We start from the raw sequence: 12,708 nt of genomic DNA, 5'->3' as shown, positions 1-12,708 counted from the left end.
GTTTTTTAGAAAAAACAAAAACAAAAAGATAATTCAGAGACCCTCTCCTTTTATAACAGGGGGGAGAAAATTTCTACAAAAGTAGGTATTGGAAAATATTTTGAGGGCAGAGCCTGAAAGGGTTGGCGGTGCGCAGTTCTGCTGTTACTCCTTTTGCACTTGGTGTGCCCTCGGCAAAGATCTGGGCACACTATCCACGCCTCACGCCCTCCAGGAGGCGCTGGCCATCGCTCCTGGGCAGAGAAGACGGGGCCCATCTGCACAGACATGCAGGGTCCTTCCCACTCCTCTGCCTCTGGGACTTCTGTTCTTATCTATCGCAGTGTTGTCCAGCTTTAGAAAACGTTCGGAATGAAGCCACTCAGAATGAGTATGGGTCCTTAGACAAGAAGACAGCTTTGTCATTAGCAACAGTCACACGCCTTAGACAGCGATCATCTCTCCATTCCTTAGCATATGTCTGCGTGCATGTGCATCTCATAAACAATGCACATGTGAACTAATCAGATGCTGCTGCTGCTTCTAAGATATTCTTGCTGTGAGATCAATGACTAATGTTGCCCAGGAAGTGTTGTAGTCTTGTAATTTGGAGAATTCCCTTACAATTAGCTCTCAATAAGTAAATAACTCTTCCCCCAAAAGAGAGTCTATGAGGAGAACACACTAACAAAGAACTTGCTGGAAGGACCAAGCAAGCAGGCAGAAGGAATTTTGAGGAAACAGCAAATTTCACACTGGATGGCAGCTTTGTGGACATACAGAAAGGCTTGGTGAGGTGGAATGGCAATAGGAAAACAGGAATCTAGACTGGCCAAAGTGACTAAGTCTCACTAACATAGATTTCTCACCAAGTCCTTAATAGGAGGAGTCAGCTTTCATATCAGTACCTCACTATGTAGTATTCCTAGTTTGTTAAGTGGATTTATAATCCAGGTAAGTTCACAATAATTTTTTTTTATTCCAGAATGAAGGTTCCCCTTCAACAAATAATTTTTTTATGCTCTAATTAAATGAGTTAGTATGGGGAGTGTTGGGACATAAAAGTTAGTTACTTTTAATATTACTAAAATTCTCAACTTAAACACCTCTCCAGATATTTGAGTCCTCAGTCTAAAGAGGGAAGGCCCTGCTTGACTATTATAGTCAAGATTCCAGGGTAAATCAACTTAATCAATACTTCCTTCAGGATGCTACCTCTCATCCCAGTATCTCATTTCATAACATTGTAAATCATGCATATCATACATCCATCATGGAAAGAGGTTCCACGTGTATGTTATATCATATGTATCCACCATAGTATTCTCATACAAATAATGTTTAAAACTCCTCATTTTTAATAAGTGAACTTCAGGCACTTTGTTTTATACTAAATACTCAGGGTTTTGTCTTTTTTTATATATAAAATTAATACAATTACTTTTATCACCAGTTTCCCCCCATCCCGCTTGCCTCCAAATGCTATACAAGTAAGACCCACCTTAAGGACAACGGTTTGCCACCACCGAGTCTACTCAAGGCAGATTCTTAAGGCAACTGCAAAGGAATCGCTTGAGACCAGCTCAGAGAAATGACAGTATCCCTGAAACAGGTGTGTGGCTTCCCAAGCCAACCTCTCTGAAAGAGCTACCATCTAACACGATGCATCAAACCCCACGCCTGGGGGGTACTCCGGGGAAGAGCCATGTACAAAAATGGCCCCCTTTTTATACTCCACAGATCCAAACAGTGTTTTCTGAAAACTAGTCTTTCAATGACTATTTGTTGAAAGAAATAACCGGTCACATTTAAGATGATGTATTTTCTGTGTAACAGACACGTATGTCATCACTCTGCACCAATGTATATTAAAATATCTCCTTTAAAAATACTCATATTATCTCTCCAGACCGTGTGCCCAGGCCTGGTAATCTGTCAGCCAACAAGTATTTATTAAGTGACTAGGTTTGCCTCTCCTCCTGCAAATCTCCAGAGGACTGTTCTGTCCAGGGCATGAGTCAGAACACCAGGGCGACTAAGAGGATGGCCACCCACACAGCACCTGTGTCCTAGGGCTTGTTCTTAACCTGCCTGGAACTCAATCTGCATCCGTAATATGAGGGTTTTTAATAGTAGTTTTTAGTAATAGTCGCAGCTCCCTCAAAAGGTCATTGTGAGAGTTAAATTAATTGATGCATGTAAATAACAATTTGTATTTTGTAGGCAGTGCTACTGGCTCCCTATTAATAGGTTACTGAACCTAAATGTTCTTTAGGTATATGGCTTCTTTAACAAGAGACCTTGAAAATCACATAATTCTTAGCTGATATTTACGTAGCACCAGGAAAAGTCCTGAGATAAAGACTGTCTATGGTCACACAAGAGACTGAGTTTATAAATTTAGTTCACTCTGATGTTCAAAGTAATTACATTGCACTTTAAAATAATAATAACATTATGATTAGCCAATATATATTGAGCTGTTGCATTCTTCCATATCTTATATGTTTTATTACTTATATTCCTTTCCATCCAAACAAAGTGCATACTCTTTCACTATATTGACCAGTGTCCTATATATCATCAGGTATAGGGAATCTATTATGTGTATGATTAAAGAATTTAATACCTGATCAACATGGAATATTTGGGCCACCTGAAGTCATTTTTAGGTTAATTAATAAATTTAATGAGTGCAGTCTCAATTGAACGTACTCTGTTACGTGAACAGCAAAAGATTCTCTTTCTGCAATATTACAGGTATGCCTCGCTTTCAAGAGTTCGCTTTACAGCACTTCACTTTTACAAAGACCTACATTAGTACCTGTTTTTCACTAACTGAAATAAATCTGAAAAGGATTTTGCTTTTATGAAAAAAGGTGAGAAGCAAAAATAGTTTTCAGTGTTTGTTTTGCAGGGTGGGCCCTGAGCAGGGTAAGTGGCCCCGCCAAGCTCCTTCCCCGGGAACCACGCTCAGCATCTCAGCATCAAGCTGTCACAGCTGTGAACTGTCCGTGAGCATCTGTGCTTTATCTTCATTTATTTTGTGCATCCGTTAGCAAGATGTGGCCTAAGGCAATTGCTTCTTTGCTTTACACAATTTCAGTTTACAAAAGGTTTCACAGGAACTCTCTATTTTGAATAGCAGGGGAAACCTGTATATGCTTAAATAAGATGCTTATCATTGTAAGTAAAAGCATAAAACATTCTATTTCTTCAATTACTCATGATCCTCTGATCCCAATCAAATTGAAAAAAGCAAAATCCCATGCCCTACCAAGCTTCTGTCTCCAGAGGACGGGTATATGAAGTAAATTGTCCTGTGATGTTTGCTGCTTTAGAGGTCGAGGTAAGCACAGGATTAGAGCTGTGTTCATATTGCTTCTACAACACTTGATGCTGGAAATAAATCCATTCCATAAATATTTACTCAGTGCCTTCAATACACCAGGCACTGTTCTAGGTCCTGGAAATACTACAGTAAACAAAACAGCAAAATCCTTGCCATCTTGAAGTTTACCTAGTAAAAGGGAAAGAGATACAGTAAATAAAGGTATTAACATGGGACTCTGTTGCAGGTGAGGGACCACGGCTGAGGGACCACACGTCAGTGGCAAAGACTCCCTCATTCTCAAATGAGTACTACGACAAAGGACACTTGTTTCAACCTATGGCTTCTTGTCCCACGGAGGATATGAAAGAGAATATTGGAGGAGCTGGAAGAGTTGGATATTGTTAAGAGAATTCCAAGCCCAGTGAGAAAGGCTGCAGTAAGACACCCTGTGAGCTCAGGGCACATGCCACACTGAAACACCACTCCGGAGTGAGGAACCAAAGGTGAGGCTCTTGCTGAGGGAAATAACTGCACACTGACCGATGGCAGGTTGGAGGTACCCCATGCATGAGTGTGTATGCCCGTGTGGGTGTGTGTGTGTGAGCTCCCTTTAGCCGCCCGCAATTCCCGGGGCAGGACACCGCTGCGAGCTGTCCCAGACAAGGCCTCCTGGCAGCTGGGGAATGATGCCCCCGCTGTGAAAGAGGATTTTGAATCTATACCTCAGCACCCACTGCACACAGCATTTGAGAAGAAATTGACATTTGAAGATTTAAAATAGAAAAGTGAGGGTGTTTAAATCCTAGACTTATTAAAGATTTACAAAATCCTTTAGGCAAATCCCCTATGTTTTGATTAATCCCTTCACAATATCATTGTAAAGTGATCTTCTAGAATCTGTCAACTCTTTCCTTGCTGCTCAGGGCTGGAAACAATGGCTTGGGTTTGCCAGGAAGTGGATTTCAGGCCCACTTAAGAAAGAACTGCCTGAGACTTCCCGGAGAGCCAGGGTGCTCCGAGCACCAGGAGTAGATATGAAGAGGAGCCTGCTGGGCCAGCCAACTTGGATGCTGTGGCGGGACTCCACCGCCGGGTGCTGGCATATGCTTAGTAATTCCTAAAAGCTCCTCCAGCTCTCAACGTTCTCAATTCGGATGACACCCACAAGGAAGTTAAGTGTATTGAACCACCAAGCAATTGTCCTCACTCAAATTCCTGGTTTAAGCTTGATAACATCTCACTGTATAACTAGCCGCTCCTGATCTTCCTCAGTCTCCGTGACAGTCATTTCCAGCCTTACAGAAAATCTGTGTCTAATCACAGGCATGGGGAAAGCTTCAGTCATACTCAGATGATCTGTGTCCTGCTGATAGCCCTGAGGTCACAGTGAGTGGACATCCCTGTCCTCAACAACCACAGTGGAGCCCGGCCAGGCGTGGCTCAGCGGTTGAGCATTGGCCTAGGATCCAGGAGATCACGGTTTGATTCCCGGTAGGGGCACATGCCCAGGTTGCGGGCTCAGGGGGCAGCCCATCAATGACTCTCTCATCATTGATGTTTCTCTCTCTCTCTCCCTATCCTTTCCTCTCTTTGAAATCAATAACGATATATTTTTTTAAAAAACAAAACAAAACAAAAAAACCACAGTGGAGAGACTTGGCTTTCACACCTAGGCCACCTCAAGAGCTACACCAAAGATCCACCCTCTCTGTTACGACACGGAATTACCCCACTGAAAAAATAACCACACAGGAAAAAACTTCCAACAGGTCAATGGAAAGCAGAGGGTCACAGAGTAACTTTCATGTATATGTACCACGTGTGCAGTTCAGGGGCAGTCTGCATTATGACATAGTCCTGGGGACATGTTCAGAGGCCAGAGCAGCTTGGGAAGCAATTAGAATTTGCTTGCTGTTTCAAGGCAGAGACCGTCTGTGAGCAGGTGGTGCAGAGGTTACTAATAGTTCTTTCAGTTTGCCAATGTGCTTTCTTATCGATTCGTGAGAAATGTGTGTAAACATGAAAGTGGAGGGTCCAAGTGTGTTTGATCCTGCATCTCCCTGAGGAGCCACATTGCTGCCACTCCCCTGGGTCTGTCACTGTGTGTCCTCTCCACATAGGCTGTAATGGTGGTCTTGACCACGCACTGCCAGAAACGCCCAGTGTGGGATGTTTCAAAACACAGAGTTAGAAACCATGGCTTGTGCTTCCTACGTGTTCAGAAAAAAATGAGTGGGATATCCTTTCCTAGAGTCCTTCTGCATTTCCATAAACAAATAAACAAATAGATGAGGTTATGTTGAATATTATTCATGATTCTTATTAAAATGCAGGAGAGCCCAGACGTGGCTCAGCGGTTGAGCATCGACCTAGAGTCCAGGCAATTGGGGTTCGATTCCCGGTCAGAGCACATGCCCAGGTTGCGGGCTCCATCCCCAGTGGGGGGCGTGCAGGAGGCAGCCGATCAATGACTCTCTCATCATTGATGTTTCTATCTCTCTCTCTCCCTCTCCCTTCCTCTCTCTGAAATCAATAAAGATATCTTTTTTAAAAAATGCAGGAGAGAGGAAAATAAATAATTACAATGCTGTGTCCAGATCGTAACTGAAAAGATGCCTATGGGTTTCCCTTCGAGCCCAGTTTTTCCTTTGTCTCCTATTAGGAGCAGTGTCGGCAGACATCTGTGTACTTATTATGCTTTGCTTGTGCACTGACCTCACATTTTGTTAATTTGGGATATTTCTTTACACAGAGAGGAGTTGCTTTTTTTGCATTTGATTTTATATTTCAAATATGAGCTTCCTGACAGTGTCAGTCTCTGATGCACTTGGGTATAAATAATGGGACCATTGCCATGCATTTCTGACACAGATGCAATCCCGCCCCTGAGGAGACTGAGACAACCTGACCGAGAGCAGACTGGTTACTTAGGAAGAAGGCAAAGCAGTCATCGCCACATAACAACAAAGGGGGAAATCCCAGTTACCTGATTTCCAGATGAAATAATAAGGGGACACCTTGATATAAAAGCAACAGAAAATTTATTTGACTATACACAGGTACTCATTTTTAAAGCAGTTTATTCTGAATATGTCTGAAACCTTCTTTCTTTGAAACATGAGCTCCAAGCCATCAACTATGAGTTGCCTGTATGTTTCATCTTGGTTCTGAGGCCAGAAGCTATTCTGTTTAAATATCTTTGTTTATATTTAACTCTAGGAAAGAGGTTAAGGTGGGTGGGGTCACCTAAACAATGTATTTTTGGTTTGAATGAGGATTTATATAAACTCACATTTCTGTACCCCTTCTTAACTTTATGTATTAAGGATTTAAGTGACTTGGAAGACTATTATTTAGGTTCTTCCTGCAGCAGGAAAATCAACATAGCATCTGCAGTCATAACTATTAGGATGAATGATCATAATATGCACTATAAATGTAATAGTTAAGGGGAGGAATGGAAAAGACAGAGTCATTATTTGCTGCTCTGGACACCCGAGCCCTTACTTCCTTTCCTGAAGAGGCATCACTATGAACTGGCAGCCGTGACCAATGGCCTTTTCCCACCACACCACAGGTTGGGGCAAACAGCTTCCTTTTCCTCTCATGTAAAAACATATTGCCATCATACTCACCCAAGGCATTGGGCACAACCCTTATTTCTTATAATGGTATTGTTTTGAAGAACAATCTATCATATTAACTCAGTGTGGCTTAATTTTAATACTTGTAGAAAAACTTCCAATATATAGAGTGACAAACCAGACCATGCTTCCTAGTCAGAGCCTCAGGAGATACGGTCATTATTCTGTTTTATAACTTCAGGCTCTTGTAGAGCAATGGGAAAGAGATCTAAAGTTTTGTAGTCATACGCTTGAGAAACTACCCCTCAAACACAAATCACTCGCTCACAGTACTTAATAGAGGCATATGTAAGAGATCTCAACTGATGTATGAACAGTCACGCCTGGGACTCGGTTTCCTACCCTACCCAGCCCTCCTGCTTAGATATGTAAGACACCTCCCTGCCCCTTTTCTACTTGCCACCACATCTCCCCAGCAATCTGATATGCAAATCATGTTCCAATGTTATCACTCCATCTGCTTTATTTCGTTGGCAATACATTGAGTTTTTCTTAACTAGCCAAAACACTCCAGGTGTATTGCAAGCCTGCTAAGAGAGAGCTAATATGGAATTTGCATGGGGATATTGGCTGTGTAAGTGCCACATACCACCAGCATGTTTCACAACGTTCTGCTTGGTGCAGCTGTTCACATGTTTGACACCCCGTCCCCAATGGACCAGCTTGCTGCACAGTGTCTATCCCGTCAGATAAAGACAGATGCACAGAGCTCAGCAAATGCACTCAGAACGTGGCACAGAACAGTGACTGTCTCTTACCTTGCATCGTCGCTCTTGTTGGTTCTGAGAACAGAGGGATGAGCAAGAGGTAGATGAGGTAGACGAAGGAGAGTCCATTGTACCGGAACGCACATGCTGCGGGCAGGAAGAGAGAAGAGAGGGAAAATGTGTTTATCAGGTAGGCTAACAGATACATGCAACTGTGTGGCGACACCAGCGAGTATCGCTCGATCGAGCTAAGCAGGTATGTCAATCAGGAAGTAAAACTTGAGCATTTATTCCGTGTTCATTGTTACTTTGAGGGTGATGAAAAATGGAGAATTAAAAATGCATGGTCCCTGCTCTTAAAATCTCACAGGAGCTTGGCACTTGCAAGCCCAGGGCCCCATGCTTGCTCTAGAAGCTGGCAGTGGAAGGGGCAAAAGAAGGGAAAGGGGGGGGGGGGGAAGAAATCAACAAAAAGGGATTTCTCATCCCAAGGTGGTCATGCACATACTTGTAGCTTTTTATGCCATTATTGACTTTCACACTGTTGATTAGACTGACAGGAAAATACATAAATGAGACAATACAAAAGAACAAGAATGGATGTCTGAATTGTCTTTCTAACCCCACCCCCACTTCTGCTCCTCATTTCTCATCCAGAGTTGAAGTTCCCTAAAAACAATCCAAAGACATTTGGTTTTTCATCCAGTCCATAAATATTTATTGAGCACGCCCATGTGCTAGGACCAACAAAGATCCCTTCCTGCCTCTGGGAGCCTACATTTTGGGGGCGATGTATGAAGAACAATAAGAGATCATTTACAGGTATATGGAAAATGAGCGCTGTGTAAACAAGAAGCCAGCAGGGAAAGGGGGACCAGAGGTGACGGGGTGAGGAAGGCCGGGGGCGGCATCCATTAGGGAAACGAAGGTGGACCTCAGCGAGAAGTGCGACTTGAGCCGAGAGCGAGGTAGGTGAGCAAGCTGACAAAGCCGCCCCGTGGGAGAGCACGTGAGGCGGAGTCCTGGACTGGGCCAGATCATGCGGGTCTCTCGAGGGATCAGAGGATGGTGGTTTTCACTGTGAGATGTGAATTAAGTGAGAGTGCTGACTCCTGGGTCAGGGTCACAGACCTGCGTCCTGCCTAGGCCTGCAGCTTCATTCCGACCAATGCACACGCTATTCCCGGCACTGCTGCCCAACTCAGCAGCCAGCATTTTCCATCTGCTCTGCTGCTTCCTGCCTTTAGGCCTTGCAGGCACCGTCTCCCCCCGCACTCCGACTAGAACATCTTCCTGTCCTTCCTATCAGGCATAGTCCCACACAGCTCACGTTTCCTCTTACAGGAAGTTGTCCAGGTCCATGACCTCCCCCAAACAGAAGTGCATTTCCCTCTTTGGTGCCTCGTTCAGAGCACCTCTCATTCAGTGACACACGCATCTGTTTACGTCTGTGACCATGTCTGTTGTGTCCAGGGCCCAGGAGGTGCTCATGCCCACGAAAGGAATGAACAGTGAATAAATGAATAAAATGAAATAAAAAGGGTGTGAGGGCATCTAAAAAGGAAATTAGGGTATTCAGGTGTACAGAATTCTTGGGAGCTTAGAAACATCACAATTGACATTGTGCCCAAAATAAACATTTAATCAACTGGAATATTTCTTTGTTTCTAGCCTTAGGGTGATTTTCAATGATGATTTGTATTGTGCAGCAAAATTACCTAATTCTGTGTATTTCTGGGTAAAGAAAAACATAGAACTTACTTGCATAACTACATTACACTGAATGGCATTCATAGTGCATTCATCTGCTGTGGACTTGAATTAGTAATGACTTACGACAAAGTGCTCGCTACATGTCAAGCCCTGATCTGTGCACTTCACAGATATTAACTTTACTATCACTGTCCTCCCTGTACGGATACTATTTTATTCCCTTTTTGCATACAAAAAAGCAGGCATGAGGAGAAAGTACCGCTAAGGAGCAGGCTGAAGTTTGAGCCTAGGAATCTAGTTCTGAGTCTGAGCAGATATCAGGAAGCCTTGAGGCCTCACCACTGCGACACACCCTGACCTATCTACCAGTTAACTGCCAAGGGCTCGATGAGCCAATGCCTTCCTTCCACAGGGTGACAAACACTCTGTATGCATTTTGCTGTTATAGTTTTATAAGGTTTTATAGTGTGCGTGATAGAAATGTGTATACTGAGGAAATTTCTGGTGATTAACTTTGAAGGAGGGAGAAAGGAGTCTACTCTTGGTTTCTCACATCATAACCTCTAGTTACCATTTATTTATAGCAAAGTCCAGAATCGTAGGAGGCCAGGAATGACCCACAGTGGTAGCAGCCTCTAAATGGCCCCCCAGTAATAGTCTCCTCCTGGTTGCAACACTGGTGAGTAATCCCTGCTCTTGAGCGTGGGCTGGAGCTAGTGACTCACCGCCAGTGAGCAGACAGTCAGAGTATCCGGAGACCACCTGGTGGCTTCTGTCCTGACCGCCCCTTCTGCATCTCCTCTTGCTCATTCTGAGGGAAGACCACTGCCAGTGGAGAGGCTCACGTGGCAAGAAGCAGGTCTCTAGCCAGTAGCCAGCCCTCGCCAGCCAACAGCCATGAGTTACCTTAGAAGCAGGCCCTTGGAAGACTGCGCCCTGACCAACACCTCAGCCTGTGAGAGAGCCTGAACCCGAGCGAATCCTGAATCTCAGAAACTCTGAGATAGTGTTTGTTGCTTTATACTACAAAATCTTTAGATAATTGTATGCAGTAATAGATGATTAATATAAACTGAAAAAAACTTAAGCCACCTCTAAAAATCCACCTTCATTTATTTTTGTCTGAAAGTATGCCATTTGACCACAAAAGCCAAATTGCTGAATTCTCCACTTTACATGTGTGAGGTTGCTACCAAGGAATTACCCTAGCATGTGGGGACTTCGAATGCCATGTCTAAGCAAGCTACCCTCATCTAGGGCAAAATATGCTTTTGAACTTGTCAATAAGGCACATTTGAGCAAGAAAAGCCTTTAGCAACTGCTCCTTTATCAAGCATGACATTGCCTTTGTTCAGGACCTGGAGACACTTCTTGCATACCCATCAGTCTTCATAATGAGCTATCATATTCTGGCTGCACAACATGCACCGGTACCCAACACCTCTCGTGGGCAGTCAGGTCATCGGGACCTCTGTCCTCTGTCTCAAGAATTGCACTGTGGACAGTATGGTTTTTAAAATCTGTAATATTCTCAACAATAAAATAAATTTTTTAAAAATGCAGATCAAGGTGTTTAAAGGAAAAAAAGATTATTTTCTTCACCTACACATGCACTGTAGTTTCCACTATTCCCACCTGGTTTAACCATCCAAAGCTGCATGGATGACAAGGGCTGACAGTAATTTCCCAGACCAAAGACTCTGCCAGCTAGAGAGCTCGCGGTTACAGGCTAAGATAGCAAGTCCTCAGTGAAGTGCTTCAGAAACATCAATGCTGCCTTTGAACTGTAAACAACTGGGCTCATCTAATCAATGAATTTCATTTTCTGAAGTTGAAAGGAGGCATGCAGTTTTAGAGAAACTCTCCAAGTAGGAAAAATGGTAGATTTAACTTTGACAACTTAAAGTTTATCAGTATAGAAAGGGGAAAAACATCTCTTTCAAATATGGGATTATTAGGATGGCCACATAACATTTATAAAAAAAATAATTGTGTTGCAATACCTGTATAATAACTTCCCTATTACTACAATATGATCATGGAGAGGTTTATGTGCACCTTTAATTACCCTTCTGTATAGTTGAAGGTAATAATTTTAGATTGTTTTCAAAGGTAAGTGCTCTCAGAGGGGAATTCTGGCCTCCTACTTCCTTCATACACTTCAGCAAGGCCGAACAGCACCTCACTATGAATGGCCTGAGAGACAGTGTCTTCAATGTTTAGAACCTCCATTTCAACCAAGTACATCCTAAATGATCTCACTGCCTCAGGGAGCCCTGTTTAACAGTTGCCAGAGCAGTAGATACACACTATTCTGAACATGCAACTCAAAACCAAGTGACAAAATCATTCTGCCCATTCCGTGATTCTAGCGAGCTTTCGTTTACACCTTTCATATGTTTCCCTTCTGTACTCTGAACCAATCGATTGCTCTTAAAAGAATGACCTTTCAAAATTCTGGCTATTTTATTTTTAAAAACTCACACACACCAAAAAGACCACCAACAATACAAACAGCTGCAAAGTATTCACAACGAAACAGGAAGAAAATTAAACAATCATAGATTTTTTTTCTAAGGAAGTAAAACTGTAAAAGAAACAAGAGGCAGGAAAAAGGCTGTTCTGTCACCTGATTCATTGCCTATTTGTGCAGCACTCTTCCCCCATTATATACTCCCGTGTTTTACATCCGGTTAAATTTATAAATGTCTCAAGTAGTGATGCTTTAAAACAGCTGACAGTCAAGACAAGACCTTTCCTTCCCTTTTCCTTTATCTCTGACCTCCGCATCCACCAGAGGTCTGGTCCCCAGCGCTTCCTTCAGAGAGTTACAAAAGTGATTTCTCCAAGAAAGATATGCCAGAGAGTCTTTCCCACTACTGTTCAGAAGCATAAGACGTTCGCTTCACCACTTAATCTCGGGTAGCCCCTGCCTTATAACTTCATGCACATTATAAGAATGTTCATATATTTGTGATTCAAAAGGCTAACAGAAATATTGTTTAAATAAGAAAATATTATGCTTTCACACTTAGAGATAGTCCCTACATTTTAAAATTACATTTTTATACAGAGATGTACGAGAAAGCTGGCTTTGTTCTAGGAAGTTGGTAAGTTCAAGACCGACTCCATTAGTCATGTATTTCTCACACTTCAAGAAATAGAAATATTATAGTGCACATTAACTTCATTAAAGAAGTTGGTTAAGAGTGTAATTTTAGAGTAAAACCTCAAGGAAAAAAAGACTTTTACAGGGAAAAAGATTATAAGGATTTAGAATCAAATTTGTATTAGCAAAAAATCATAACTGCTGCTCAGTTTAGTAAAAATG

General features: G+C 42.7%; 1 protein-coding gene across 3 annotated transcripts in view; it reads right to left on the bottom strand.

Moving 5' to 3' along the window:
• Window positions 1-12,708, bottom strand: part of PIEZO2 (piezo type mechanosensitive ion channel component 2) — a 324,107-nt gene that overhangs the window by 245,984 nt on the left and 65,415 nt on the right. For all 3 annotated transcript variants that reach the window (XM_087818935.1, XM_087818934.1, XM_087818936.1), the window contains exon 2: window positions 7,716-7,811. In XM_087818935.1, the coding sequence (XP_087675061.1) occupies window positions 7,716-7,811 (96 nt within the window). The remainder of the gene's footprint in view (window positions 1-7,715; window positions 7,812-12,708) is intronic.

The sequence above is a fragment of the Miniopterus natalensis genome, chromosome 7 (genome assembly GCF_054644295.1).
Source record: "Miniopterus natalensis isolate mMinNat1 chromosome 7, mMinNat1.hap1, whole genome shotgun sequence".
NCBI classification, from domain to species: Eukaryota; Metazoa; Chordata; class Mammalia; order Chiroptera; family Miniopteridae; genus Miniopterus; species Miniopterus natalensis.
Note: the sequence above shows the minus strand (reverse complement) of the source record. Positions and strands in the feature narration are given on the sequence as shown.